Genomic DNA, 26389 nt, shown 5'->3' with positions numbered 1-26389 from the left:
AATGCACAGGACAGTCCTCACAACAAAGCGTTATCTAGCTCATAATATCAACAGTGGTAAGGCTGTGAAATCTAAACTAAAAATAGATTTTGAAAAAAAATCTCAATGTTATATTTCTACTACGGTAAATATCAATATAATCAATATAAACACACACTCTTTGAGATTCTCAATCATTTAAGAATTAAGAGTCTTAAGGAACAAAGAAAACACAAATAATTTGCTTCGATATTTTAGCAGGCACAATACAGCTTATGATGTCTAGAGCTGTGTCCTAACACCGAGCTTGATATCTTGCAAAGTAATTAGCTGGAATAACAAGACAGGTTTCTAAAAAGCTCACCTTTGCGTGATATCATGATGTATCTCCAAGGTCACTCTGTGGAAGGAAAAACAATTCATAACAATAGATGTTATCATTTGTTAGGCCTGAAGACACTTTTTAAAATGGGGGCAGAGGAAACTCTCCTAGCGGCCCTGAAATTCAAATCTTCTAGTTCAGAACAGCACCATAAGGGCACTTTGTTTCATTTCTTGGTTTTTTACAAAAATATGAGAACCAAAATGCGAGGCAATATGCTGTTAGAAGACGCGTTTCTGTTGACAATTATAATATATAAATAATAACAGATTTCCTTGTTAAATGCTCTTCTGCCAACCAAAGCCTTTCATCCCATGCGATTTATTTTATGTACTTACTTATTTATTGACCCAGAGTCTCACTCTGTTGCTCAGACTGGAGTGCAGTGGTGCGATCTTGGCTCACCACAACCTCCACCTCCCAGGTTCAAGCGATTCTCATGCCTCAGCCTCCCAAGGAGCTGGGACTACAGGTTGCGCCTCTATACCCAGGTAATTTTTTCTGTGGGGGGATGGAATTTTGCTCATGTTGCCCAGGCTGGAGTGCAATGGTGTGATCTCAGCTCACCACAACCTCTGCCTCCCGGGTTCAAGCGATTCTCCTGCCTCAGCCACCTGAGTAGCTGGGATTACAGGCATGCACCACCATGCCCAGCTAATTTTGTAGAATGAGGCTCAAAATAACTGAGGGAAGGCAAATCTCAATTTTAGTAATAGGTCTATACGATATTAGCACTTTTTAAAAAGCCTGTAACATTGGCATGTAAGATGGACATGTCAATAATACTTCAAGTAAAAGAATTTTAAAATTACAGAATTTAAAGTTACATGCTGGAAAGGACCAAGACTCTACACGACATTTAATTCAACATTCATGTTACAGATCAGGGAAACAAACCTTAAAACTGACTTGCCCAAGGTCCCACCACATAAGAGCAGTTTTTCGTCCTAACCTCAAATTAAGCCGTGGCTCTCAAACTTTGCTGCACATTAAAATCACCTGAGAAGCTTTAATAATGGCCTCATCTTCAACATGAGACATTTTAATTTAATGAGTGTTGGGTATGACTTTGGGCATCAAGATTGTTGGTAAAAGTTTCCCAGGTGATTTCAATGTGCAGCAAAGTTTGGAATGATAGAGCTGGGGTGAAAATCAGAATCTTCTGGGATGCTTTTCTTCACATAAAGATGCCTCACATCTATCCCTATTTTCCTAAAAGGCTTCTCAGTGCCTAGAGATAGAGGGAAGGTGGAGATGGGAAGATACATGTGTTTGCAGACACGTATTTTGAAAAAAGAAAACCTTGCATAAGTGATCTCAGTGAGTTCCACCTATCCCACTGACAACACTGCACTACTGACTCATCATAAACATTTTTCAAAATCTTTTCTTGAAGCCAATTTGCCCTATTAATTTGCTCAATAAACCTTTATTTCACCAATAGTGAATATATCAAATGATTATTTCTCAAACTTGCTAATGGCAAATTAAAACTGACTTTACTTTCAAAAGTAGACTTCTAAAAAGTAGAATAATGAAGAAAAAAGTATGAAATTTGTTTGAGAAAGATTAATCTTCAAAGCTACTTTTGAATTGTATGCTAACACATCAAAATCTTTTGAACTCAAAAGAAGCCAGGGACTCTAGGTAAAACAGTTTTGGTGTATGTGTGCTCAAAGATTTAAGAGACTCAGCTGACTACAGACATTTAGTGATTACTCAATAGGTCCCAAAGCTCAGGACTTGAGACAGAGTTTGAGTCCAGTTTTTGCTGAAACACAATTTCATCACAACTATTGTTAAAAGGGAGGGAGAGACTGGGCGTGGTGGCTCACACCTGTAATCCCAGCACTTTGGGAGGCCGAGGCGGGTGGATCACGAAGTCAGGAGATTGAGACCATCCTGGCTAACACAGTGAAACCCTGTCTCTACTAAAAATACAAAAAATTAGCCGGGTGTGGTGGCGGGCGCCTGTAGTCCCAGCTACGTGGGAGGCTGAGGCAGGAGAATGGTGTGAACCCAGGAGGTGGAGCTTGCAGTGAGCCAAGATCGCGCCACTGCACTCCAGTCTGGGAGACACAGCGAGACTCTGTCTCAAAAAAAAAAAAAAAAAAAGGCGGGAGAAAAGTGATATTATTATGAGTGTAAACTTCCCATTTTTAATTTAAATAAAAGTTACTGACAATTGAATTAGCTAAAAAGGCTAGTGAATTTGAAACAAAATTGTTTATAAGCTAGTTGTGTTTACAGAATGAAAAGTAAAATTAAAGATAAAGACATTAATATTCTAAATTAGCACTTTCCAAACTGTGTTCTAAAAATCAATACTCATAACCCAAGGAGATGATAATAACGTACACTGGACAGCCCCTATGGAGCTGGTGCTGGTGTTAGTTGTTGTTCCTTTTAAAATAAACTTCATCTCAGGGTGCTCTCAAAGCGCATCTTTGTGGCCCACGAGGTGCTCATGCACAATGGGAGAAATTCAAATGCAGATACACTGTGGTGCCAGAAGAGGAAAAGCTATTTCTTCTTCCAAGGCTAATGTCCAAAGAAAGTAGTGCACACTGATTTAGTCCTATAATGCAGTGAAAAACTAGGTTTTCACAAAAAACATTCAATAAAGGGAACCTAGCCTCACTGTGTTCAACATTGTCTAAAGGCATAAAAGTATCAAAAGATACACTTTTTCTGGGATTGCTTCTCTGCTAACTGATTTTTCCTTCCACCACAACGTCTAAGATTAAAAGAGAAATTGATACTTAATATTTAGAATCTGGATATCAACATATAGTTGACTCCAATTTCTTAAACTGATTGCGGAAGAGGACAACCAAATGGCTGAAATAATTTTAGAATAAAGGAATCCATCCCTTGGCAGTATAGTTGTACTCACGATATTATTGTCATTGTAAGATAAGGCTGGCTGGCTGTGCTGTCATCAAGGAAGATTGTCGAACATGAGCTGTATTGTTGACTGAAACGCACAGTAGATACCTGAAGGGGAAGGGAAGTATAAGCTAAACTTATTAAAGTGTATTTTTTCTTGGTTAAAATGTGAAATGACAAAGCACTAAGATATTTCTTACACTCCATGAACTGCCTGAGTGCGGTATCATGTGCACTCTACAGAGAACCCATTGGAGGCTCTTAACTTCCAGAGACGATGTTTAAGATACGGGTTATAAAATGCTGCCCTTCATATGGTACCTGTCATCAAACCTAACAAGGATTTTACAAGTTACCTTTAAAAATCATGAGAAAAGTTGGCTTTGCTGGGCGTGGTGGCTCACACCTATAAACCCAGCACTTTGGGAGGCTGAGGTGGGCGGATCATGAGGTCAGGAGATCGAAACCATCCTGGCTAACACGGTGAAACCCTGTCTCTACTAGAAATACAAAAAATTAGGCCACCTGTAGTCCCAGCTACTTGGGAGGCTGAGGCAGGAGAATGGTGTGCCGGGGCTGCTAGGCCACCAACAAGTGAGGAAGCCATAGGTTTCTCTAGTCCTATTTTCTTATGTGGAGGATAAAAAGAGTATCACTTAAATATTCTCTCACACCCTGAAAACAGATGACAACTTAAAAAATCTTTCACTTCATGTTTAAATAAGACTGCCATGATATGACTCAAATGAGACTCTCAGAGAATACTTTCCAATTTCAAAACTTGATTAATTTCATTCTGTAAATCATCTGACCTGCACCTAGCCATTTTCCTGCTCTAGCCCTGCTCTCTGCCTAGAATACTGCTTTTCTCTTTCCTTGCTTCAGCAAGCTCGACTCCATCTACCCTCTTGGATCTCTTTGTCGGCAGCCACACCAAAAAATATTTTTTTGTACACAAATTAGTCGAATTCACCGCTGTTTACAAGATGCTAATTCTTGCAGAGTATTCCCCTCATGAGAAAGTACGCCTCTCCATAAGAGCAGGGAGGGCCCTTACTCTTCCTACCTCCAGCTGCTGAGCATAGAATTTTGAGTAAATCCAAAACTTCGACAGTGTTTGATAATTCGGTTATCATTTGGTAGATAAGTCTCACTACATTTAATTACAGCAAAACACTACTAATAGTTTACTATTCATAGGTATTATTTAAGGTAGTCACAAAATAGAAACAAATAATCTAACATCAGTCAGCATAAATCAGAGTATGAAATTTTACGATCTTTAACAAGAAATGGAAGGGGTTACTTAGTAGTTTTAAGGTTTAATAACAAAAACTAGAAAATAATTGCACCTAGTAATTTAGTAAGTCAAAACCAAAGTGGTTGTATCACAATTACTGACTTGTGTATGTTAATCCATCCCTGCATCCCTGGTATGAAAACCATTTGATCATGGTGGATTATCTTTTTTTTTTTTTCAAGATGGAGTCTCGCTCTGTTGCCCAGGCTGGAGTATGCAGTGGGTTGATCTTGGCTCACTGCAACCTCTGCCTTCCAGGTTCAAGCGACTCTCCTGCCTCAGCCTCCTGAGAAGATGGGATTACAGGCACGTACCACCACGCCCGGCTAACTTTTGTATTTTTAGTAGAGATGGGGTTTCACCATGTTGGCCAGGCTCGTCTCGAACTCCTGACCTCATGATCCGCCCACCTCAGCCTCCCAAAGTACTGGGATTACAGGAGTGAGCCACCGCTCCTGGCTGGATTATCTTTTTGATATGCCATTGGGAACTACAAAACATTGCTGTATGAAATCATGGACACATACAAATGGAAAGACATCCCATCCTCATGAATGGTTAGAATGAATATTGTGAAAATGACCATACTGCCAAAAGCAATCTACAAATTCAACACAATTCCCATCAAAATACCAACATCCTTCTTCACAGAATTAGAAAAATCAATCCTAAAATTCATATGGGACCAAACAAGAACCCGCATAGCCAAACCAAACTAAGCAAAAACAACAAATCTGGAGGCATCACATTACCTAATTTCAAACTATACTATAAGGCCATAGTCACCAAAATAGCATGGCGCTGGTATAAAAATAGGCACATATACCAATGGAACAGAATAGAGAACCCAGAAATAAAACTCAAATACCTATAGCCAAATGATTTTCAACAAAGCCAACTAAAACATAAAGTGAAGAAAGTAAACCCTATTCAACAAATGGTGCTGGGATAATTGGCAAGCCACATGCAGGAGAATGAAATTGGATCCTCAACTCTCACCTTACACAAAAATCAACTCAAGATGGATCAAGGACATAAATCTATGACCTGAAACCATAAAAATTCTAGAAGATAACACTGGAAAAACCCACCTAGACACTGGCTTAGGTGAAGACTTCATGACCAAGAACACAAAAGCAAATGCAACAGAAACAAACAGGTGAGACTTAACTGAAGAGCTTCTGCACAGGAAAAGGAACAATCAGCAGAGTAAGCAGACACCCCACAGAGTGGGAGGGAATCTTCACAGTCTATACATCGGACAAAGGGCTACGATCCAGAATCTACGAGGAACTCAAACAAATTACAACTACAAAAATATGGAACCAGCTCAAATGCCCATCAGTCAATGAGTGGATAAGGAAATTGTGATATACATATAGATATATATATGAGGAATACCACTCAGCCATCATAAGGAATAAACTAATGGCATTTCCCAGCAACCTGGATGGAAGTAAAGACTATTATTCTAAGTGAAGTATCTCAGGGATGGAAAACCAAACATCTTATGTTCTCATTCATACATGGGAGCTAAGCTATGAGGATGCAAAGCCATAAGAATGATACAATGGAATCTGGGGAGTCGGGGGAAAGGTTGGGAGGAGAGTGAGGGATAAAAGACTATAAATTGGGTTCAGTGGATGCTGCTTAGGTGATGGGTATGCCAAAATCTCACAAATCATTACTAAATAACTTAGTCATGTAATCAAATACCATCCATTCCCCCCAAAACCTATGGAAATAATAAATAAATAAATAAATAAAGTACAGCATTTTTCTCAGCAAACATAAATAAAATAAAACAAAGACTAAAGTTTACATTTTTCACTCTCCTTTTGGGCAGGACAAATTTTAGATATGTTTTTAAAGAATTAACAACTTTTTTCCTTTTTCTGAGACAGGGTCTCCCTTTGTTGCCCAGGCTGGAGTACAGTGGTGCAATTACAGTTAACTGCAGCCTCAAACTCCTGAGCTCAAGCGATCCTCTGCCTCAGCCTCCTGAGTAGGTAAAACGAAAGGCACATGCCACCAGGCCTGGCTAATTTGTTATTTAACCTTTTTGTAGACATGAGGTCTTGCTATGTTGACCAGGCTAAAAATGAACAAATCTTAATTAACTTAAATATTTCTAACACTTTGGGCGTTCATGAAACCAGCTCCATCTCTGTTGTGAAGTAAAGGGAAGTATATGGCGGTGGATAAAGTTTGACAATATTAAACAAGGCCTTAGGAGAAAAGTGTAATATGCTTATTATAGATACATTAATTTTATAAATTCTCTGGGTTAATATCAGTAATTATACTCAAATTGGACTTTGATTTAAACATAGGTCCTAAATTTGGATTAAATATAACAGACTGACCACGAATTTATTTCCTCTCCCTCCAGAAGTCTCATTAGTCATAAAATAAAGGTTACACACATGACCAGGAGAGAAGGTTGACAGAGATAATTTTTAATAAATGCTGAGACATAAAAAGTAGATAAAGGACTGGTAAATAACACGGAAGCACAACTTTGGTCCCTACAGAAAGTGACGAACCGAAGCGAGCCAGTTTGTCTGGCAGAACTAAAGGCAGGCTGTGAACTTACAGGCAAATGGCACTCTGGAAAGTAGGGTAAAGTATAAAACAAAAGCCAGCAAGGTCAGTTGAAAATCTTTAACCAGAGGCCCGAGTCTACCTGTCCTTCCATCTGACAAGAAACTTAGATATGTGTTCTCTGGATATATCAAACCTGAGAATTTCTGGCTCAGAGATACCATGGCTTAAACCTGAGATATAAAGAAAACTGTATACCAAAAATGGAATGTCAACTTTCTTCACTAACTCTGCTTTTGGAAAGCAAGTGGCCATGCTTTTACTTTCCAGGCAGAAAATTGGGAGATCCTTCTCAGAAGAAACTGAAATATTTTGAGTGAAGATCCCCAGACAATACACTGAGGTCCCCCAAATGAAAAGCTAGTTTGGCTTCCAAAACCTCACAGTGAGTGCTACCAGTTAACAGAAGTCCTGCTTCCAAATAAAGCAGGCCAGGGACCACCACACATTGGAGGGAAGCCTCCAACAACAGAAATCAAAGCATCAGAAAAAAGGAATTCATAGGAGCAGTCAAAACCAGGAGCAAAAGCTAACAAAAAATCTTAAAACACTCTCAAAAATATAAAATTCAATAGAAATAGTAGAGGATAAAGTCACAGAATATCCCAGAACTAGAATAAAAAGATAAACAGAAAAAAATAGAAGGGGAAAAATTAAAAACCAATGCAGGTGTACTGCACTAAGCAGCCTAGCATCTGAATAACAAGACTATCTATAAAAAAGTAAGAGAGAAAATAAAAAAAAATTCTCAAGAAGAGATAGTCTCAGGTTTAGTAGCTTCAATAAAATGAAAAGATCCCCAACATGCTGTTATTATAAAATTTCAGAACCTCAGAGTGAGAAAAGATCCTAAAAAGCTTCCACAGCTACCTAAAACCTGGTTGTAAATAGTGTATCACACACTGGCAATAGATTCAAGAACAACACTGTAATGACAGCGCAACTGCAAAATGTCTTCAGAACCATAAAATTTAGATTCAGCGTAGAGGTGTCCTCTCTATCAAAGAGGAGGGATTTTAAGACTGGCCAGCTCTCTAAACATCTCCACCCAGGAAAATGTGTTCAAGTACAACTAGAGAGGATTACCGGACAGAAGGAAACACAGAATCTAGGACTCAGGTGATTCCACAAAAGACAGCAGTTACATGAGACAGGTATTTCGGAGACAGGATGAAGGACATGTAATGCAGAGACACAATGAAAACACCATATGACTTAGCAGTGAATAATATTTGCAGAGTCATAATTATGTAACTACTACTGATTTAATGAAAAAGTGTGCTAATACTGGAAGAAAAGGAGGGAGAAAAATAAGATCATGGTGTATTGAGGAAGGTATGCTTTTACTTGCTGTGATAGAAAGTCAACAGACAGTGCTGGCAATTAACTTAGCTATTCTATTTTTGTTATTTCATTAAAAATAAGATTAAATATTTAAGGCAGATATTTTTTTCACTCTGTCACCCAGGCTGGAGAGCAATGGCGCGATCTTGGCTCACAGCAACCTCCGCCTCCCGGGTTCAAGCAATTCTCCTGCCTCAGCCTCCTGAGTAGCTGAGATTACAGATATGTGCCACCACGCCCAGCTAATTTTCTATTTTTAGTAGAGACAGAATTTCACCATGTTGGTCAGGGTTGTCTCAAACTCCTGACCTCAGATGATCTGCTCACCTTGGCCTCCTAAACTGCTGGGATTACAGGCGTGAGCCACCACGCCCAGCCTTAAAGCAGATCTTTTGAACCAGACTATTGAAATTTAACTTAAATGTCAGAAATCTTTAAAAGGTGGACACACTAAGCTAAATACTTTTCTGGATAAATTTAATACTTAGGAAAATAGAAGAGATTTAGAAAATCCACAAAAAGAGGTCCATGCTACCACCACTGGGTCCACATTGTAATTTAAAGAAATCAAGAGAGACAACTTTTATGTCAAACTATCCATTTCTTAACTATTTGACTGTTTACTTACATGGTTTGTACAGTTGCTTCTTCTTATTTCTACAACTAAGAATAAAAAAAAAACTGGTCACTTCTGACACAAATACTATAAAATAAAAGTAGTTGTTAACATCTTACTGTTACTCCTATGTAAAAGGAGACAAAATTACATTTAAACAATTATTTTCAATAATTTATAATTTAAATTATCTGGCATGATTAATTTCATAAAGTAAAATCTAAAAACTTAGTTTTTCATCTAGTTTACTTTTTGTTTCTATTACATTCAAATGAAAGAATCCTCATGTACAAAAGAAAAGTGCAAAAATTTGGGCCAGATGAAAAATTTAGCTAATAAAAAGTTTAACTGTTGCATATATGAGCCATGATCCATTAGTATTCTCTCATTCTGCATTTACACATAGCTTACTTTAATTATCAGAAGCTAAGCGCTAACAGCTCTAAGAACTACTTCCTGACCAGGCACCTATCTCTAGATGCAACAGAATCCCTGCAAGCATCTTGCACCACACTTAGTGGTTATCTACTAATGTGCCACTAAAAACAAAACAAAAAAAGGGTCTTTATACAACTGGAAAGTGACCTATCTTAATTTTTTTCTTTTCTTTTTTTTTGAGACAGAGTCTCACTCTGTCACCTAGGCTGAAGTGCAGTGGTGGGATCTCAGCTCACTGCAACCTCTGCCTCCCGGGTTCAAGTGATTCTCCAGCCTTAGCCTCCTGACTAGCTGGGACTACAGGGACATGCCACCATACCTAGCTAATTTTTTTTTGTATTTTTAGTAGAGACGGGGTTACACTGCATTAGCCAGGATGGTCTTGATCTCCTAACCTTGTGATCCACTCACCTCAGCCTCCCAAAGAGCTGGGATTACAGGTGTAAGCCACAGAGCCTGGCCTAATTTTTAATTGTAAAATGAGTATGCAAACTTAATTGGACACGGTGTCTGCAGCACAATAAATATTTTTATTTTTCCTAAAAAAAGCCCGCATAATAAAAGCCCCAAGAAGGACTTGGGCCTTGCTTTGTTTCCTACACTGCCTCTGCCTTTGATGCTGGAAGGGCCTTGTAGGCAAAAGTTCCTACCACTGAAGAGTGAGGGACATGGAATAGTTTTTCTTTTACCTCTTCCATGCTCTCTAGGTGAGAGAAGCCAATGGCTCTGGAAGGAGCTGGGAAATACAATTCTGATATGTGTTGGATATGTTCCCCCTCCAAATCTCATGGTAACATGTGACCCTTAATGTTGGAGACAGGGCCTAGTGGGAGGTGGTTGGGGGATTCCTTATGAATGGCTTGGTCCCATTTCCATGGTAATAAGCAAATTCTCATTATGGTAGTTTAAAAGAGTGTGGTACTGGTCAGGTGAAGTGGCTCAAGCCTGTAATCCCAGCACTTTGAGGGATTTTCTGAGGCTGAAGCAGACAGATTACCTGAGGTCAGGAGTTTGAGACCAGCCTGGCCAACATGGTGAAACCCTGTCTCTACCAAAAATACAAAAATTAGCCAGGTGTTATGGTGCCCGCCTATAGTCCCAACTACTCAGGAGGCTGAGGCAAGAGAATTGCTTGAACCTGGGAGGAGGAGGTTGTAGTGAGCCGAGATCGCTGCATTGCACTCCAGCCTGGGCAACAGAGCGAAACTCCATTTCAAAAAAAAAAAAAAAAAAAAGAGGGTGGTACCTTCCCCCTTCCCCTCTCTCCTCCCTCTTTACCATGTGGAACCACCTGCTTCCCCTTTGCCTTCTATCATGATTGTAAGCTTGCTGAGGCCCTCTCCAGAAGCAGATGTTGAAGCCATGTTTGTACAGCCTGAAGATCTATGAGCCAATTAAACCTCTTTTTGTTATAAATTATCTAGGATTAGGTATCTCTTTATAGTAATGTAAAAAATGAACACAAATTCTAACCACAAATAACTGACTCAAGATGGGCAAAGTCTACTCAAACGATAAAAACAAAGGTTTACAAACTCCCATGTTTTACTGTGCTGCATTACTTTTTATAGAACCCTCACTTGTATTCTTGCTGTTTAAGTCAACTGGAAAACTTGGCTGTGTATGGCTTTTTAGCAAATAAATGAGGATTTAACATAACATTGAGGAAAATAAGCAGAAGTAGGGCATGTTTAAATTGACATTACATTAAATGAAAAGGTTAATAACCTAAAAGTTTTGAGTAGCATAAATTTGGATGTGGTAAATGAATGCGGTCAGAGGACTGTGTGAGACGAGGCCCAAATCACAGATTCAATCTCCGATGATAAACAACTATGTTTTTTAATTTGTTTAAATGAAAACCAAGCTGAAGCCTAAGTTCTATCATTCATCTTTAAAATGTACTCTTTGGAGCAAGGGAAAAGGGATTGTAAATAAAGATAAATCCATGAATTATAAATAAAGATAAATCCAAGAATTATAAAGAGAAATCCATGACTTCTCCATCACATGACACATTAATTGTGTTGATAAAAAGATGGCAAAATGTATAAACAAAAAGGTTACATGTTTTTACTAACATGATAACAACTAAAGGAAAGTATATCACATATTAAAATAAGACAAGTGAACATGTGAAAAGGTGAAAAATTTAAACCAATATGAGTTTTTTCTAAATATTTTCTATAACCTGATCAAACAAGAGCTTTTATTCTTTCTCTTAGCGGAAAAAACAATGTTGTCTCACCATCTGTCTGAGAGTTCCTCTGGAATATTGTGGTTGCCTCTGGATTGGCAGAAGGGTTACACTCCAAAGCTATATGTATAGAGGGAGAAAAGAAAAAAAGATGTAATCATTTATAAAAATTTATCAACTCATTTATTCGACTGCTGCATTTAGGCTATTTCACTACCTCTACTTTTATTCTTATCCACTGAAATGAATGTATAGACATAAGAGAGAGCCAAGCAAGATGGCACATGCTTGTAGTCCCAGCTACTCAGGAGGCTAAGGTGGGAAAATCACTTGAACCCAGGTCAGGAATTTGAGGCCAGCACGAGTAACAGAGTGACACTCTTCTTTATTTGAAAAAAAAAAAAAAAAAAGAGGAGGTAAATGTTGGCTTTGAGTTGTGTAAAATCAACTTTGCATAAAATAAATCAAGATGGCAGTAAGTTTTAACAGACAGGTCTATTTTATAGTCAAAGTATCAGATGTATTCTAGAGTTTAAAAAACTTTTTAAAGTAAATTCAGCATATCTGTCACTTCCATGTCATTCGGAGACATAGAACCTTAGTTCTGTTGAGTAGCTATCTTCCATAGTCATGTGATATCTCTAAGTCTTCATTTCTTCATTAGCAATACATAGGGAGAACATATACAGGCCTTATTTGTATTGGAAAGGGCCAAGTGAGACATACATAAACTGTGTTATAATCCTAAAGAATGACAATAAAGAGCCATTTTTGGGCTCTCATCCAATACTACCCATCTACTAACTGGTGTGTAACATCAATCAGGCTTTTCTTACATCACCAAGCAGACTATATGTTTACACAAGTACTTACATGTTTTGTATATAAAGGTATAATCAATTAATTCATATATTTGTTTGTTCTAAAGCAATCCTTAAATATCTTGAAAAGTGAGGAAAGTACTTCCAAGTTACAAAGTCACACTCATCAAGAGTCTTAATTATTCTACTTCTTAAAAAATTAAGAGCCCAACCAAAGTTTAAATAGAAGAGCTATGAGACATTTCCTCCACAGTAATGAATCTCTGGCATTTAAATGAAACCAATAAGCCCAATTGGATTTAATATCTTTATGATGCAACGTTTTCTATTTTGAAAATTTTAGTTTTTATTCAAGAACCATATTATTACCCAGAATTATTTTACTTAGATTCATCTCTTTGCAAAATTTTAGAGGCAAACCAACTGTTTTCTCTTTTCTACTGCCTCCCATCCCCTGCCTCTCCCAGCAGTGTAGAGACTGAAAAACTCCAACTTTTTTTTTTTTTTTTGGTGAGATGGGGTCTCACTCTTGTCACCCAGGCTGAGTGCATTGGCACGATCTCTGCTCACTGCAACCTCCGCCTCCCGGGTTCAAGCAATTCTCCTGCCTCAGCCTCATGAATAGCTAGAACTACAAGCATGCGCCACCACGCCCAGCTAATTTTTGTATTTTTTTTTAGTAGAGACGGGTTTTCACCTGTTGGCCAGGCTGGTCTCGAACCCCTGACCTTAGGTGATCCGCCTGCTTCAGCCTCCCAAAGTGCTGGGATTACAGACATGAGCCACCATGCCCGGCCAAAACTCCAACTTTCTTCTCTTTGAATAAGATGCTGTTGTCAGGAAAGGAAAGAATAATAAAGTGGGAGCCATGGCAACAAACACTCTTACAGGGAAGGTCTGAGACTTTAACCTGCAATCTTTGTATTATACATTAAAAATCTACACTGACATTTCATGTCTTTTGAAAGTTTTGACCATGACCCAATCCCCACATCTTTTAGAACAAGGAGGTAAAGTCTGTTAAGTCACCAGAATAAATCTGGAGACATATTTTGTGTTAAAGTAAGAATTTTAAAGTAATCAGAGCCTCACAGGTAAACTCCTTTGAGAAACCCCAAACACACACACACACAACCACTTTTCTGTAGCCCTGACCAGGATGTTTCACATTGTTTCACAATTATTTTAAGCAGTCTTCTTTTTTCTTTTTCCTTCTGCGTTCAAATTACAGTTAGAAGAAACTAAGCAGCCTCTATCAAGGTGACTTACAGCAGCCCATTAAGAATACCATACAGCCTCTCCCATGGCAAACTCCATTCTGATTTTAAATAAGAAATTCCCGAATATCTGAATATGAACTGTCCTGAGATTTAGCTACTTTAACAAAGGAAACAATTAGGCACTTACCTGGTTCCTTCACTTAGGTACCATCTGGATAGGTACAAAGAAAAAATAAGATGGGTACTGGAAAGTTGAGATATTTGAGTTTTTATTGAGAAAAGGAAGAGAATGGTCCAAAGAAGCTTCAACAAAGTCCCACAGGATGATAAACAGAGATACAGACAATGTTGTCTCACCATCTGTTTGACAGTTCCTCTGGAATATTGTGCTTGCCTCTGGATTGGCAGAAGGGTTAAACTCCAAAGCTATATGTATAGAGGGAGAAAAGTAAAAAAGATGTAACCATTTCTAAAAATTTATCAACTCGTTTATTCAACTGCTGCTTATTCAACAAGAAGAGCCAGAAATAAATGGTCCCATGGCAGCCTGGGAGAATGAGATGAGAGAGCAAGAACTGAGCGATTGGGAGGGGAGGCGAAAAGAAACTGACTGGACTCCGTGGGGAAAGACTAAGGGGTGGGAATGCAAGGCAGAGCCAGCTCTTGTTCCTGGCCAGCCCCGGGAAAGCTGGCTACAGGCAGAAAGGAGCTCGAAGTGGGCGATGCCTCCCAGGGGACCTTGGGGACAGCAGCAGCCAGAGGCAAGCAGAAGGCAGATGGCACCCGTCACCTCCTTACCTTCAGGCATCTCCTGGTCATGGATGTGGTACATGTGGAGGTCCTCACCAACTTCAACAGTCACTGCAGCAGGTTGCACAGCAGCAGCCATGGGTGCTCCTGCCATCCCGTCCCCAGCTCCTGCCATCCGGTCCCCAGCTCCTGCCATCCCGTCCCCAGCTCCCGTCTCATAGATCTCGGACTCAGAGGGACATACTGACCCCCGCGGCTGGTCAAACTCGTGGCTGGCCCTGGGGCGCACACAACAGGTTAGTATGTTCCCCATGGGACACCTCTACTGTCTGCCACCACCTGGGCCTCTGCTCACAGCTTTGGCCTCGCACTCCCGCTGCCCTAGGCTAAGGCTATGCTGCACTTGCAGAGATGGTCTTGCCCACTGCTCACCTGCCTACCTCACAGCCCAGCCCCAGGCCCCGGGCCCTGGGCCTCAGCCCCAGCTAGGGCTGTGGACCAAGGCCCGCACCCTGCCACCTCCCCTGAGTTGACTTGTCTGGGAGGGTGAAGACCAGTCGACTTATTTAATAGGTTGTGAACCCAACAAGCACTGAGAGACACAACAACTGCCTGAAGAGAGAACAGACGGAGCTCCTCCTCCTTCTATAGTCACCTACAGACTGAAGCCTACTGGCCCAGGTGAGAGCCCAGGCATGTGGCACACAATGCCCCACCCCACACTTCACAGTGCCCTCCCCGACAGCTCACAGTGCCCCATCCTGGCTGCCACCCCTCCCCAACAGCTCAGAATGCCCCTGCCTGGGCTGCCCCACCCTGTGGCTTATGATGATGATGCTCTCCTGGCCCTTCGTGCAGTGCCAGTGGGACTAAGGTTTTCATCTATCACCAGCTTCCTGAGATTTTTAGTCCTAAGAAAAGCACAGGGTAGTTCGTGGCTTGAAGCCGTCTTCCTCTATGAGTTCTACACAAAGCCTCACTAGAGTGGGTCCCATTAGCAACCAAGCTGAACAACTTTTATTTACTCACTGAACGTAGATACACCTGAATGGCTGACTGCTTTTGTAACTAAACACTCCTCTCCTGTCTTCCAATGAGTGGTTGTTTTTGTCTGCAACTTGACCACAGCAATCCTTGGGTCCCTAGCTCTACTCTCAATAAAGAGTTATGGCTGTGTGTCTTGAATGACACCTTAGGACCCATCCTGCCTCCACCTCCTTCTCCATAAAATAGAAACCTAACTTGTCCCTCCAAGCTCTGAAATGCTGAAACTTACCAACTCCCTTTTCTCCCCGCTATTTCTTCCTTCCATGGCAGGGACTTTCAGATTTTCTTTCTTTTACTAACAGTACTATGCGTGATTTTGTCATACAAAATCAAGAGCCATAAAGTGGTTTACTGCAGTCTAAAGTGGGTTACCACAGTCCTAATTCAATAAAGATGAATACTAGACATCTGGCAAGTAGTGTGTGCCTGACAGTGTTCCCACTGTGTTATGCTCATTTAATCCTCAGAAACAATCTCATTTACAGACTTTACAGGAGTTGAGATGGAGAAGGTAAGTAACCTCTCCAAGGTCACATGACTGCTAAGGGTGGGGCACAATTTGAGCCCAGGTAGTCTGAATTCCCCAATTCCTCAAGCATGAATATCAGAAAGTGTATCAGTCTGTTTTCACACTGCTATAAAGAAATATCTAAGGTTGGGTAATTTATAAAGGAAAGAGGTTTAATTGATTCACAGTTTCACATGGCTGGGGAGGCCTCAGGAAACTTACAATCATGGCAGAAGGGGAACCAGGTCCGCCTAACATGGTGACCGCACAGAGTGTGAACATGTGAAGGAGCAACTGTCAAACACGTATAAAACCATCAGATCTCAGCTAGGCACGGTGGCTCACACTTGGAACCAGCACTTTGGGAGGCCAAGGCAGGTGGATCAACTGAGGTCAGGAGTTTGAGACCAGCCTAGCTAACGTAGTGAAATCCTGTCTCTACTAAAATTAGAAAAATTAGCTGGGTGTGGTGGTGCATGCCTGTAATCCCAGCTACTCAGGAGGCTGAGGCAGGAAAATCACTGGAACCCAGGAGGCAGAGGCTGCAATGAGCCAAGATCATGCCATGGCACTCCAGCCTGTGCAACAGAGCAAGACTCCATCCCAAAAAATAAAACAAAACAAAATAAGACCAAACCCTGTAAGATCGCATGAGGACTCACTGAATACCACAAGAACAGCATGATGAAAACTGCCCCCATGATCCAATCACCTCCCCCCAGGCCCCTCCCTCAACACTTGAGGATTATGGGGATTACAATTCATGATGAGATTTGGGTGGAGACATGGCCAAACCATATCAGAAAGTAAAGGTAGAAGTCAAGCTTGGATGGGAAGTGACACTGTAAATTATTATTTTTTTGAGATGAAGTTTTGCTCCTGTTGCCCAATGAAATTGTTTAGATTAGCTTTGGACTCCCACAAAAGCAAGAAGGGAGAAAGGATCATGTGACTCTAGAGATATTTTTGGCAAAGGAAAGGTTTAGGAAAACATCTTTTGATGACCTTTATTTTAACACACTTAAAAAAAAAAAAACTACTGTGGGAAAAAGGATATTATGTATAGAAAAGTCTACACTTCTTGACACAACTAACTAAAAAAAGTCTGATACACTAAACAAAAACCCAAATAATGTCTTCCCTAAACGTGGGTAACTTGAAAAGCAATTTGAGCAAAAATCAAGGAGTTCAATTATAAATAAGTATATCAACAAAGTGAAAGATGGCTTTAACGTTTCCCACAAAAAGTTAAAAGAAATAACAGCAACTTTAGAGGAGGAGGAAAAAATAATTAATAAGAAAATTATATGCAATTGCAAAATCTGTGAATATTTACAAACTCTAACATATAACTACAAAACGGACCAGAAGAATCATTATCATAGGAAGCAAAGGGGCATTTCAAAAATCAGAGGAGGAGGAATGATTCATATTTAACTTAATTCTGTGGAAAATATTTAAGTAACGTTTGAGGACGAAAATACGTGATATGTTGAAACGTGGGAAACCACAGTGGAAGGAAAAAGAACTCAAGAAAACTCAGTTTCAGTAACCAGTATCCAGTAAAATCTTCAGGACCTAGAGGCTACAATCTGTGTTAATAGTATCTGAAGACCTAGAAAGGTCATTAGAAATCATTTTGGATAATTCTTTTTATTTTTGAGATGGAATCTCGCTCTGTCGCCCAGGCTGGAGTGCAGTGGCGCGATCTCGGCTCACTGCAAGCTCTGCCTCCCAGGTTCACGCTATTCTCCTGACTCAGCCTCCCAAGTAGCTGGGACTACACTGGCCCACCACCACCCCCGGCTAATTTTTTGTATTTTTTAGTAGATACAGGGTTTCACCGTGTTAGCTGGGATGGTCTCGAGCTCCTGATCTTGTGATCTGCCCGCCTCAGCCTCCTAAAGTGCTGGGAATACAGGTGTGAGCCACCGCGCCCGACCCATTTTGGATAATTCTTGTAGACTTGAGATGATGTCTATTTACAAAATAGTGCCTGTATTTCTGTATTCACTACAGAAAACAACTGGATATGGACAGGAAACTAGCATGCTGTGCCACAATCTCTAAAGAAAGATTAGGGAAGTTTCAGCTTAAAGCAAGAATAATCACAATAAACTTTTACAACCCTTTGCAAGCATATATGAAAAACATACAAAAGTTTGTAATGATCTTTTTTAAGCTAAGAGAACAGAAAAAATGAGAAAAATTAAATTATAAAATGAACCTTTGGTTTACAGGTAAGAAACATTTTATGACAGGAGATCAGGGTTGCACAGTGTATTATGTGAATGTTGTGACTTATTGGTTTCATCTTGGATATCATAACTTGACATTTTGTAAAAGTGATTTTTCACAGGAATTTTTTCAGATGCCCTATAAAGTCCTGTCCCATCAGAAGTGAGTAATAATCTTCCATATTCTTGAAATAGCTTAATGGCATCTTCTACAGTCTTCCATTGTTTAGGTAAACCTGGGAATCATGTTTGGGTATCGTCTCATCCAACTTCTTTACCCATCCCCATCATAAGTCAGGAAGGTCTTGGATATTTTCTGCTCTAGCAATTAATTCATCATTAATCCTGGAGTTATTTGCTATTACAGTCATTTGTCCTACTTCACTTCCCGTAAGCATGACCCATTTGCCACCATTAACTCCTAAACCATATTGAATTTGTACATCTGACTTTGTGAGCAAAAGTTCTATGTATATCCTGTAATTCTTGCCTAGTATGAAACTTACTTTCAGTAGAGATTGTATGTCTGCAACTCATGCACCTATGTAACTTGCACCGTTACCGCTGGTCGGGCTTTCCAGGGGTCATGATAACCTCCTGGGTTCTCTGGGAGAGGGACATATTCTTCAGGATGACGTTGTAATATTTTGTTAGCTAAAATCGTCTATCTAAATGGATAGTTCCTAATGTCTTGAGTAATAAGGCGGGTACTTTTTATTTTTCTTCGCTCTTCGAGTTGATGTGACCAATTCCTGAGGTCAGGTAATCAGGCCAGTATCACACTGGTCTTTGCCAGAACTTTTTGCCTAATACATTTCTCTACTGCTTTCTACAGGTCACTGGATGTTAATATGGGTTCTGGAATCCAATTTTAAAAAATGTCTTGTGAATGACTTGCAACATGGTCATTTAATTTTCAAATATAATTTGCAAGTGAAATGTGTAGGACTCCCATAAGGCACAATGACCTAGATCCTGGGTATGATCCCCTCCAAAGAGGCAAATAGTGAATTCAGCAAGCTCACTCACGTCTGCGTACACCAGTCACTTCTGAACTGCTCAATGGCAGGCAGGGGGAATGACCTCTAATTGGCAGATGCCTACTCGCTATGACCCTGGATTGGACATATAGTTACCTTGAGTCAGGCCAGTCCTGTGTCGTTGGACTGTTCCTTGGAGATATACTCATTAGTGACTGTTAACGTACCTGAGTTATTAGGTGCCTGTAGACTATGCCCAGTGATATGTGCATTACGTACAAAGGCTCTCTAGCTGTGCTCACACTGACTGAAGTTGTGAGGTTTCACAACGACATGTCAGCCAAATACATATGTTCAGATTTACCATTTGTCAAGAGGTCTTCACACTATTAATTATGCAATTATCATTCTACACACAGGCAGTAATAAAGCGAGTAAAAAACCACAGCCATGGCTCGGGAGACCAATGTACCTCCAGAAGAGTCCAGTGGGTCCAGAAGCCCTTTGGATGCTGGTCAGAGGCTCCTTTTGGGCAGCAGACAACAGGTCTGGAGAAGTCCTTAGAGTTCTCATGGACAAAGCTTCTGAAGGCATCTTAGACAAGATCTTGTCTTTGCTGGTTTTATGATCCTCTGCAGATGGGTCTATTCTCATTATCTCAGCCACCTTTCACTTCCTATCAGTTCATTTCAAGTCTCTCATGATCCCAGGCAGCAGTAGTTGTTATCACGTGAGTACGTTCATATATGTTTATCTCTTTGGGGATGGGGGGACAACTTCACTGTGGACTTCATTCTACTGGAGATAAGTGACCCCATTTTAAGTCAACAAGATCACAAATTAATATCACCTATTGTCAGGGAAGACAATAGCTACCACCTGGGGTTGAAAGCAGGTAACTCCATTCATTCTGCCAACATTCTGTCTTGATTATGGCGCCAGTTGCTGCGAGGGACTTCCTTTTCACCACTTGTTTTTCACAAGGTTGGAGTTTGAACTGCTAACATTCTACTGATTTCTGGGTGAAGGGACTGACTGCACCATCCTAGCCTGTCACAGCACTTGCCCCAGTACTTCCACTTTAAGAGTTTTCCACCTTGTCCAGAACTACAGTCCATTAATTCCCTCATTTTCTCTCTTAAGAGAATAAACAGGCTGGGCGCGGTGGCTCACAACTGTAATCCCAGCACCTTGGGAGGCCAAGGCGGGTGGATCATTTGAAGTCAGGAGTTCGAGACCAGCTTCACCTACATACTGAAACCTCATCTTTACTAAAAAAAAAAAAAAACACACAAAAATTAGCCAGGTGTGGTGGCAGGCAACTGTAATCCCAGCTACTCGGGAGGCTAAGACAGGAGAATCGCTTGAACCTGGGAGGCGGAGGTTGCAGTGAGCCAAGACTGTGCCACAGCACTCCAGCCTGGGCGACAGAGCGAGACTCCCTCTCAAAATAAATAAATAAATAAATAAATAAAAAATAAAAAAATATTCCTGCATTCTGAGAAGGTATAATCATCAACACATTTTTGAGCACAACTATGCACACATGCACTTCCGCATTCACAAGCCATGCTGTGTGCACACACTGATGCCCCTAGATTTCTTTTTTGAAGAGATGGTATCTTGGTGTGTCACCTAGGCTGGATAGCAGTGTTAGGATCACAGCTCACTGCAGCCTCAAACTCCTGGGTTCAAGTGATCCTCCTACCTCAGGCTCCTGAGTAGCCTGAACTACAGGAATGAGCCACCATTCCCCACCAATGTTTTCATTTTTTTGTAGAGATGAAATCTTGCTATGTTGCCCAGGATGGTCTTGAACTCCTGGCCTCACGGAATCCTCCTGCCTTGCTCTCCCAACATGCTGAAATTACAGGTATGAACCATTGTGCCCAGTCACCAGATTCTTTATTAAGAAGAAAATTTGTTTGCTGACATGTAGACAATGAATTCATAAATAGGTCGCAAATTACCAATTAACAAGTCAATATAAACGAGTTGAGTAAACACACAAAAATGACAGTATAAATTAATAAACAGTTTATGACTTCAAGTTTCTTTTTTTCTTTAAAATGTAGTTCTGACAGAGACTGCTACTTGTCCATTCCATGGAAAAGTCAGAGGTGGCTGAAATGTCAGAGGTACACTTATTAACACCTTGCTGCTTTCTGTGTAGCTTCCTCTCAGTACTTCACCAGTTGGGACTGACTCACCTCTCTGGCTGGGTTTGGGAGCTAGACAGGAACACACAGAACTGGGAATCCAAAGTCATCTCTGACACTAAAAGCAATGAAAACATAAATAACCAAACATATTATCAAGAAATGAACAAGGGATCGACATTAAGTACAGCAAGAAGAGAAGAAAGCATTTAATCGGCCAGGCTTTCATTCTGACAAAATAATTTACCACATGCATGTCTCTATCTGACATGTGTGAACAGAAAAAGAAGAGGTAACAATAGAGTAGAGGATTCCTCTTCCAATTGTCTCTGATCTATTCAACCTTTGTTACAGGTCAGAGAGTTCTCCAATTTATTAATAAACAACAGAGATAATGTGGCAACCAGGACACAGAGACATACTGAGAGTACTGCTCAGTTCTCTGCCTAGGCCTGATTCTGCTGATTCCTGACAATGAGCGCTGTGAAATTTAGAGGCAGGTCAATACACACACGCACAAACACACAAAAGAGACACTTCATGGGCAAGAAGCACCAAAGATATAAAACAAAATGTCTGAAAGACCATAAAACAACTTCTGATGAAATACTGTTTGCATTTTGCAGAAGTAAAATGTTCACCACCAAACCTACAATTAGCTTAAAAATTACAATAAGTACAGTACTTTTGGATCCCATCTCCAATTCATACCTTATCAGCATGTAATAATCACACTGCATCTACAACAAATCTGGATGGACTTTTTATGCTGAATACAACTTGTACAGTAAGAAGGAAATTTTTTGAAATACTGAGAATACAACACTTGTATGCCATGCTCTACTTCACAAGTCAAAAGAAAAAATCATTTCTATTTTTAAAATGTATTGAAATGAAATACAGAGAAGTATATTCTAATACCAGTTAACATTAAGAGAATATATCTCTAAACCAAAGATCTTGGATCTTCTAGAAAGACAAAATAAACCTGTATATATTTGGGTAAGAAAAAAAATTAAGAGATCAAGAAAGGAGAGAGCATGTTAGCACAGAATCATCTCCCAAAATGGCTTTCTGATGCATTTGACCAGTTTTCAAGTCCATTTGTTTTTCCTCCTTTGGCAATAACAGCCTGTATTACCAAGGAAACGCAAAATAATTCAATTTGTACATTAATCAACTCATCTGGAAATGGCAATATAGTCAATGAAAATACAAAGAAACAAAAAATGTCAAGGAATTGTTTAAGATGTTTAAGATGACATAGAATAGGGAAAAAATAATCTGATAAACACCAGAAGAGTTAATAAGCAAACTCAGGCATGGTTCCTTAACACCACACTTCAAAAGAACTTAGAGGAATAACCCTTTAAAAAAAAATCTAATTTTAGAAAAAAATTGCTTAAATGGGAAGTTAGTGTTTCGTAGATCTTTTAGAAAGGTGATTAATTTCTAAGCTAAAAACACATGATCCTTAACAGAAATGGTTGAGTCCAGGCCCAAGGCAGAAAGAGGGCAACATGAGCCTGGATCCTCTTGTTCTGTCAGAAAGTAAGAAATGCTCAAAGACTAACAGAGACAGTTCAGAAGACACAGGAGACAGGCTGAAGGCTCCCGTGGCCCAATCTGGGACAGTATAGGCATTAGAAAGAACAATGACAGTGATGGAAAATAACCCATGGAATAAAACGCAATTGCATTAGTCAGCAGTGATATGAAAATAAAGGGAAGAACTGAAAGCTCTTTGCTAAAAATTCCAGCTAACAAATGTAGGAGGAATGACAGAGGAAGAACATCCATTTTAAGTCACCAGTGCCATAACTGATAGAGAAGATCATAAGGAGGCTAAAATCACTGGATGAAAGAAAACTGTATGAAGCTTTTTAACATAGCACAATAGATAAAAATATGAAAACATAAATTAGAAAAAACTAAAAATCATACCATAAGAGATGGATAAGTTAGAATATAGGAATAATAGGCCAGGCATAGTGGCCCACATCTGTAATCCCAGGATTTTGGGAGGCCAAGGCGGGAGGACTGCTTGAGCACAGGAATTCGAGACCAGCCTGAGCAACATAGTGAGAACTCGTCCCTAGAACAAAACAAAAAATTTAGCTGGGAGTGGTGGTGCACTCCTGTAGTCCCAGGTACTTGCGGGGCCGAAGCAGGAGGATCACTTGAGCCTGGGAGTTCAAGGCTGCAGTGAGCCAAGATCATGCCACTGTACTCCAGCCTGGGAGACAAAGTGAGACCTTATCTCAAAACAAAAACAAAAACAAACCACAATAACAAAAAAACACTGGTAACAACAAAATCATGACTACATAAAGACTGTATAGAAAACAAAATGCTCAGAATATAGAAATAAAATTATGTATTTTACCTGTAACTATATTAGAAGAGAATATTCTTGTAGACAAGGATGACTAGAAGGATATGCAAAAATGAAAATAGCTAATAACACTCGTTATATCAGGCACTGTGGTAGGTAGTTTATGCACATTGTAACAAATTACATACTAGATTATCTCAAAATTTTCAGATAAATTTTACTGGGAGTCATAAACCAATACAACAAAACCAATGTTTTGCAAACATCCATTAAGCATAAAGGTATACAAATTCTTAATCCAGGCTGAAAAGTAATTCACATAAGCCATACATCAGTGGAAACTTACCCATGGGAGATAATACAACATAATCTAAATAAAACTTTCAGAGACAAGGCATGCGGCTTCTGGACAGCCACAAACTCCCTGATTCTGCTCTATTGTTTTTGCCACCAAAAGAAAGCCAGGTGAACTCAGGTCTCTTAAAACACAAAAAAGTAACCTATGGAAGATGGCGTGGTATTTGAGGAATATTTGGGGTCTGTTGAAAAACGCACCCTGTATTTTATTTCAAGAAAATACTCCCTTGTAATGTCAGGTAAGTGAAGAGCCCTCAGAGACACATGCACACACAAAGAAAAACAAAACAACATAGAATGAATCCCACCAAAATGTGTTATGATGGCAGAATTATGGGTGACATGATCTTCTGTAATATATCTTTTTATTAAAAATAGAAAAAAGGCAGACATCCCCTTGATTATCTATAGCCTCTGACCCATGTGGCTTGGAATCAGAAAACAGCGTCACCCGACTGGAAGCCATCTTGGCATCAATGGTGGAGATGGTGGAGATGAGACTCCGGACCAGCTCATGGGTGGGCTCCACCTCGTCCTGTCAAGACCACCAAGAAAGGGCACGTGAGGAAAGCACAAAGATCTTGGAGAGACAGTTTCACCCAGTTTCTCAAAATTATCTTACACACATTTCCTGAGAACATTTCTTTTTTTTTTTTTTTGACACGGAGTCTTGCTCTGTGCCCCAGGCTGGAGTGCAGTGGCGCGATCTCGGCTCACTGCAAGCTCCGCTCCCCCGGGTTCACGCCATTCTCCTGCCTCAGCCTCCCAAGTAGCTGGGACTACAGGCGCCCGCCACCTCGCCCGGCTAATTTTTCTTGTATTTTTAGTAGAGACGGGGTTTCACCGTGTTAGCCAGGATGGTCTCGATCTCCTGACCTCATGATCCGCCCGTCTCGGCCTCCCAAAGTGCTGGGATTACAGGCTTGAGCCACCGCGCCCGGCCGAGAACATTTCTTAATGCCACAAAAACCAGAGCAGAAAATCCTTATAGCAAAGCTTGAAATGGATCCCCATCTCCATTAAACTTTGCCAAAGCTCAGTGAGTATATAACCTGATAACCTAAACACCTAGCTAGAAAAACCTCAGTTCCAGTGCTACAACAATGCTAGCTTTTCTAACATTTTAAAATAACCCTGCTTTTAACCCAATAAAATTCAACTACAGAACTAAGAAATAAATACTGGAAATCCACTTTAAAGTACAGAATGAGGAGACCATTGTGAATGAGAAAAAGAAAAAGACCAACGAGAGCTGGCGAGCACACTGGTTTTGTAGAAACGGAGATAAGCTGTGCAGGTGCCACACAGGCAGTAGGGCCCGCGCCGGGGCCACGGATCAACGAGGCATGCAGGACAGGACGCTTCTGCTTGGTATAATGAAAAAAAGGTATTCTTTTTATTCTACATATTTACAGTATGCATTTGGGCCTTTATTATAAGTACAAGAGAACAATCGTCAATAAATAAAAGCTGACTACATTATCATTTTTTCTTTAAACAGTAGACTTGGAAAGAATAATGAGAGTTCAGAGCGATGACCCCCATCTCACCGATGCCTGAAAACCGCGGCTGCCACCAAGGTCAACATAGACAGCGTGTTTGTCATACAGCACTCGCCCAACTCCAGAAAGAGGCGCATAAACCAGCTGCTCCTTCTCATTTAAACAGCGCTTCTTTCGTTGTTCAGGAAGAGCACAAGGGTCTGGGAGGAAACTGACGTCATGCATGGCAAAATCTTCTATTCTACCCCGGGAAGACAGGACCCAAAAAGCCAGCTTCAGCTGACAGGAAGTCAGTAAGTATCTACTGTTGACTGGGGGGTTAAAAACGATGCACAGTCCAAGGGTTTAACCCATGACCCAAAAGAAGGGCATCATGCCACACGGGAACAGTGTACTTCTAGCTACAAGAGGTCAGAGAAGAGGGGATTCGATAACACCTTTGCAGGCCTACACATAGCTGGCTTACTTTTAAAACTTCCAGCAAGGCCATCTTCCCTTGTTGGGTCATTTTTCAGTTTTCCTGAGAAATGAAACCATCCCAAGAATCCTATGTGTAATTCTAGTATGTTCTATAACAAGAGAATACCTGGCATGTGAAGCTGGCTTTTATTTTTCAAGTGTGCTCCTCTAACATAACCATAAAGTGACACCTGCCGGTCACATTTGATGTTTGTTCAGATATCCTCTGGGTTTGTCAAATCTTCCATCCTAGAAAAATAAACTC

The 26389-nt window shown here is 40.2% G+C and overlaps 1 protein-coding gene across 18 annotated transcripts in view; it reads right to left on the bottom strand.

The window, feature by feature from the left end:
• Positions 1-26389, bottom strand: part of LOC105486717 (arf-GAP with GTPase, ANK repeat and PH domain-containing protein 5-like) — a 43994-nt gene that overhangs the window by 7048 nt on the left and 10557 nt on the right. For 7 of the 18 annotated variants that reach the window (XM_071069860.1, XM_071069859.1, XM_071069862.1 and 4 more), the window contains 8 exons: positions 23416-23566; positions 21523-21589; positions 14589-14818; positions 14148-14216; positions 11801-11869; positions 9127-9161; positions 3258-3358; positions 344-379 (listed from right to left, as the gene is read on the bottom strand). In XM_071069860.1, the coding sequence (XP_070925961.1) occupies positions 344-379; positions 3258-3358; positions 9127-9161; positions 11801-11869; positions 14148-14216; positions 14589-14818; positions 21523-21589; positions 23416-23566 (758 nt within the window). Of the gene's footprint in view, positions 1-343; positions 380-3257; positions 3359-9126; positions 9162-11800; positions 11870-13977; positions 14819-19784; positions 20584-21522; positions 26374-26389 lie in introns of those variants that run through there. The other 11 variants (XM_071069872.1, XM_071069873.1, XM_071069866.1 and 8 more) reach the window with 10 other exon arrangements.

The sequence above is a fragment of the Macaca nemestrina genome, chromosome 9, assembly GCF_043159975.1.
Source record: "Macaca nemestrina isolate mMacNem1 chromosome 9, mMacNem.hap1, whole genome shotgun sequence".
In the NCBI taxonomy this organism is placed as follows: Eukaryota; Metazoa; Chordata; class Mammalia; order Primates; family Cercopithecidae; genus Macaca; species Macaca nemestrina.
This window is presented reverse-complemented; position numbering and strand designations above follow the sequence as displayed.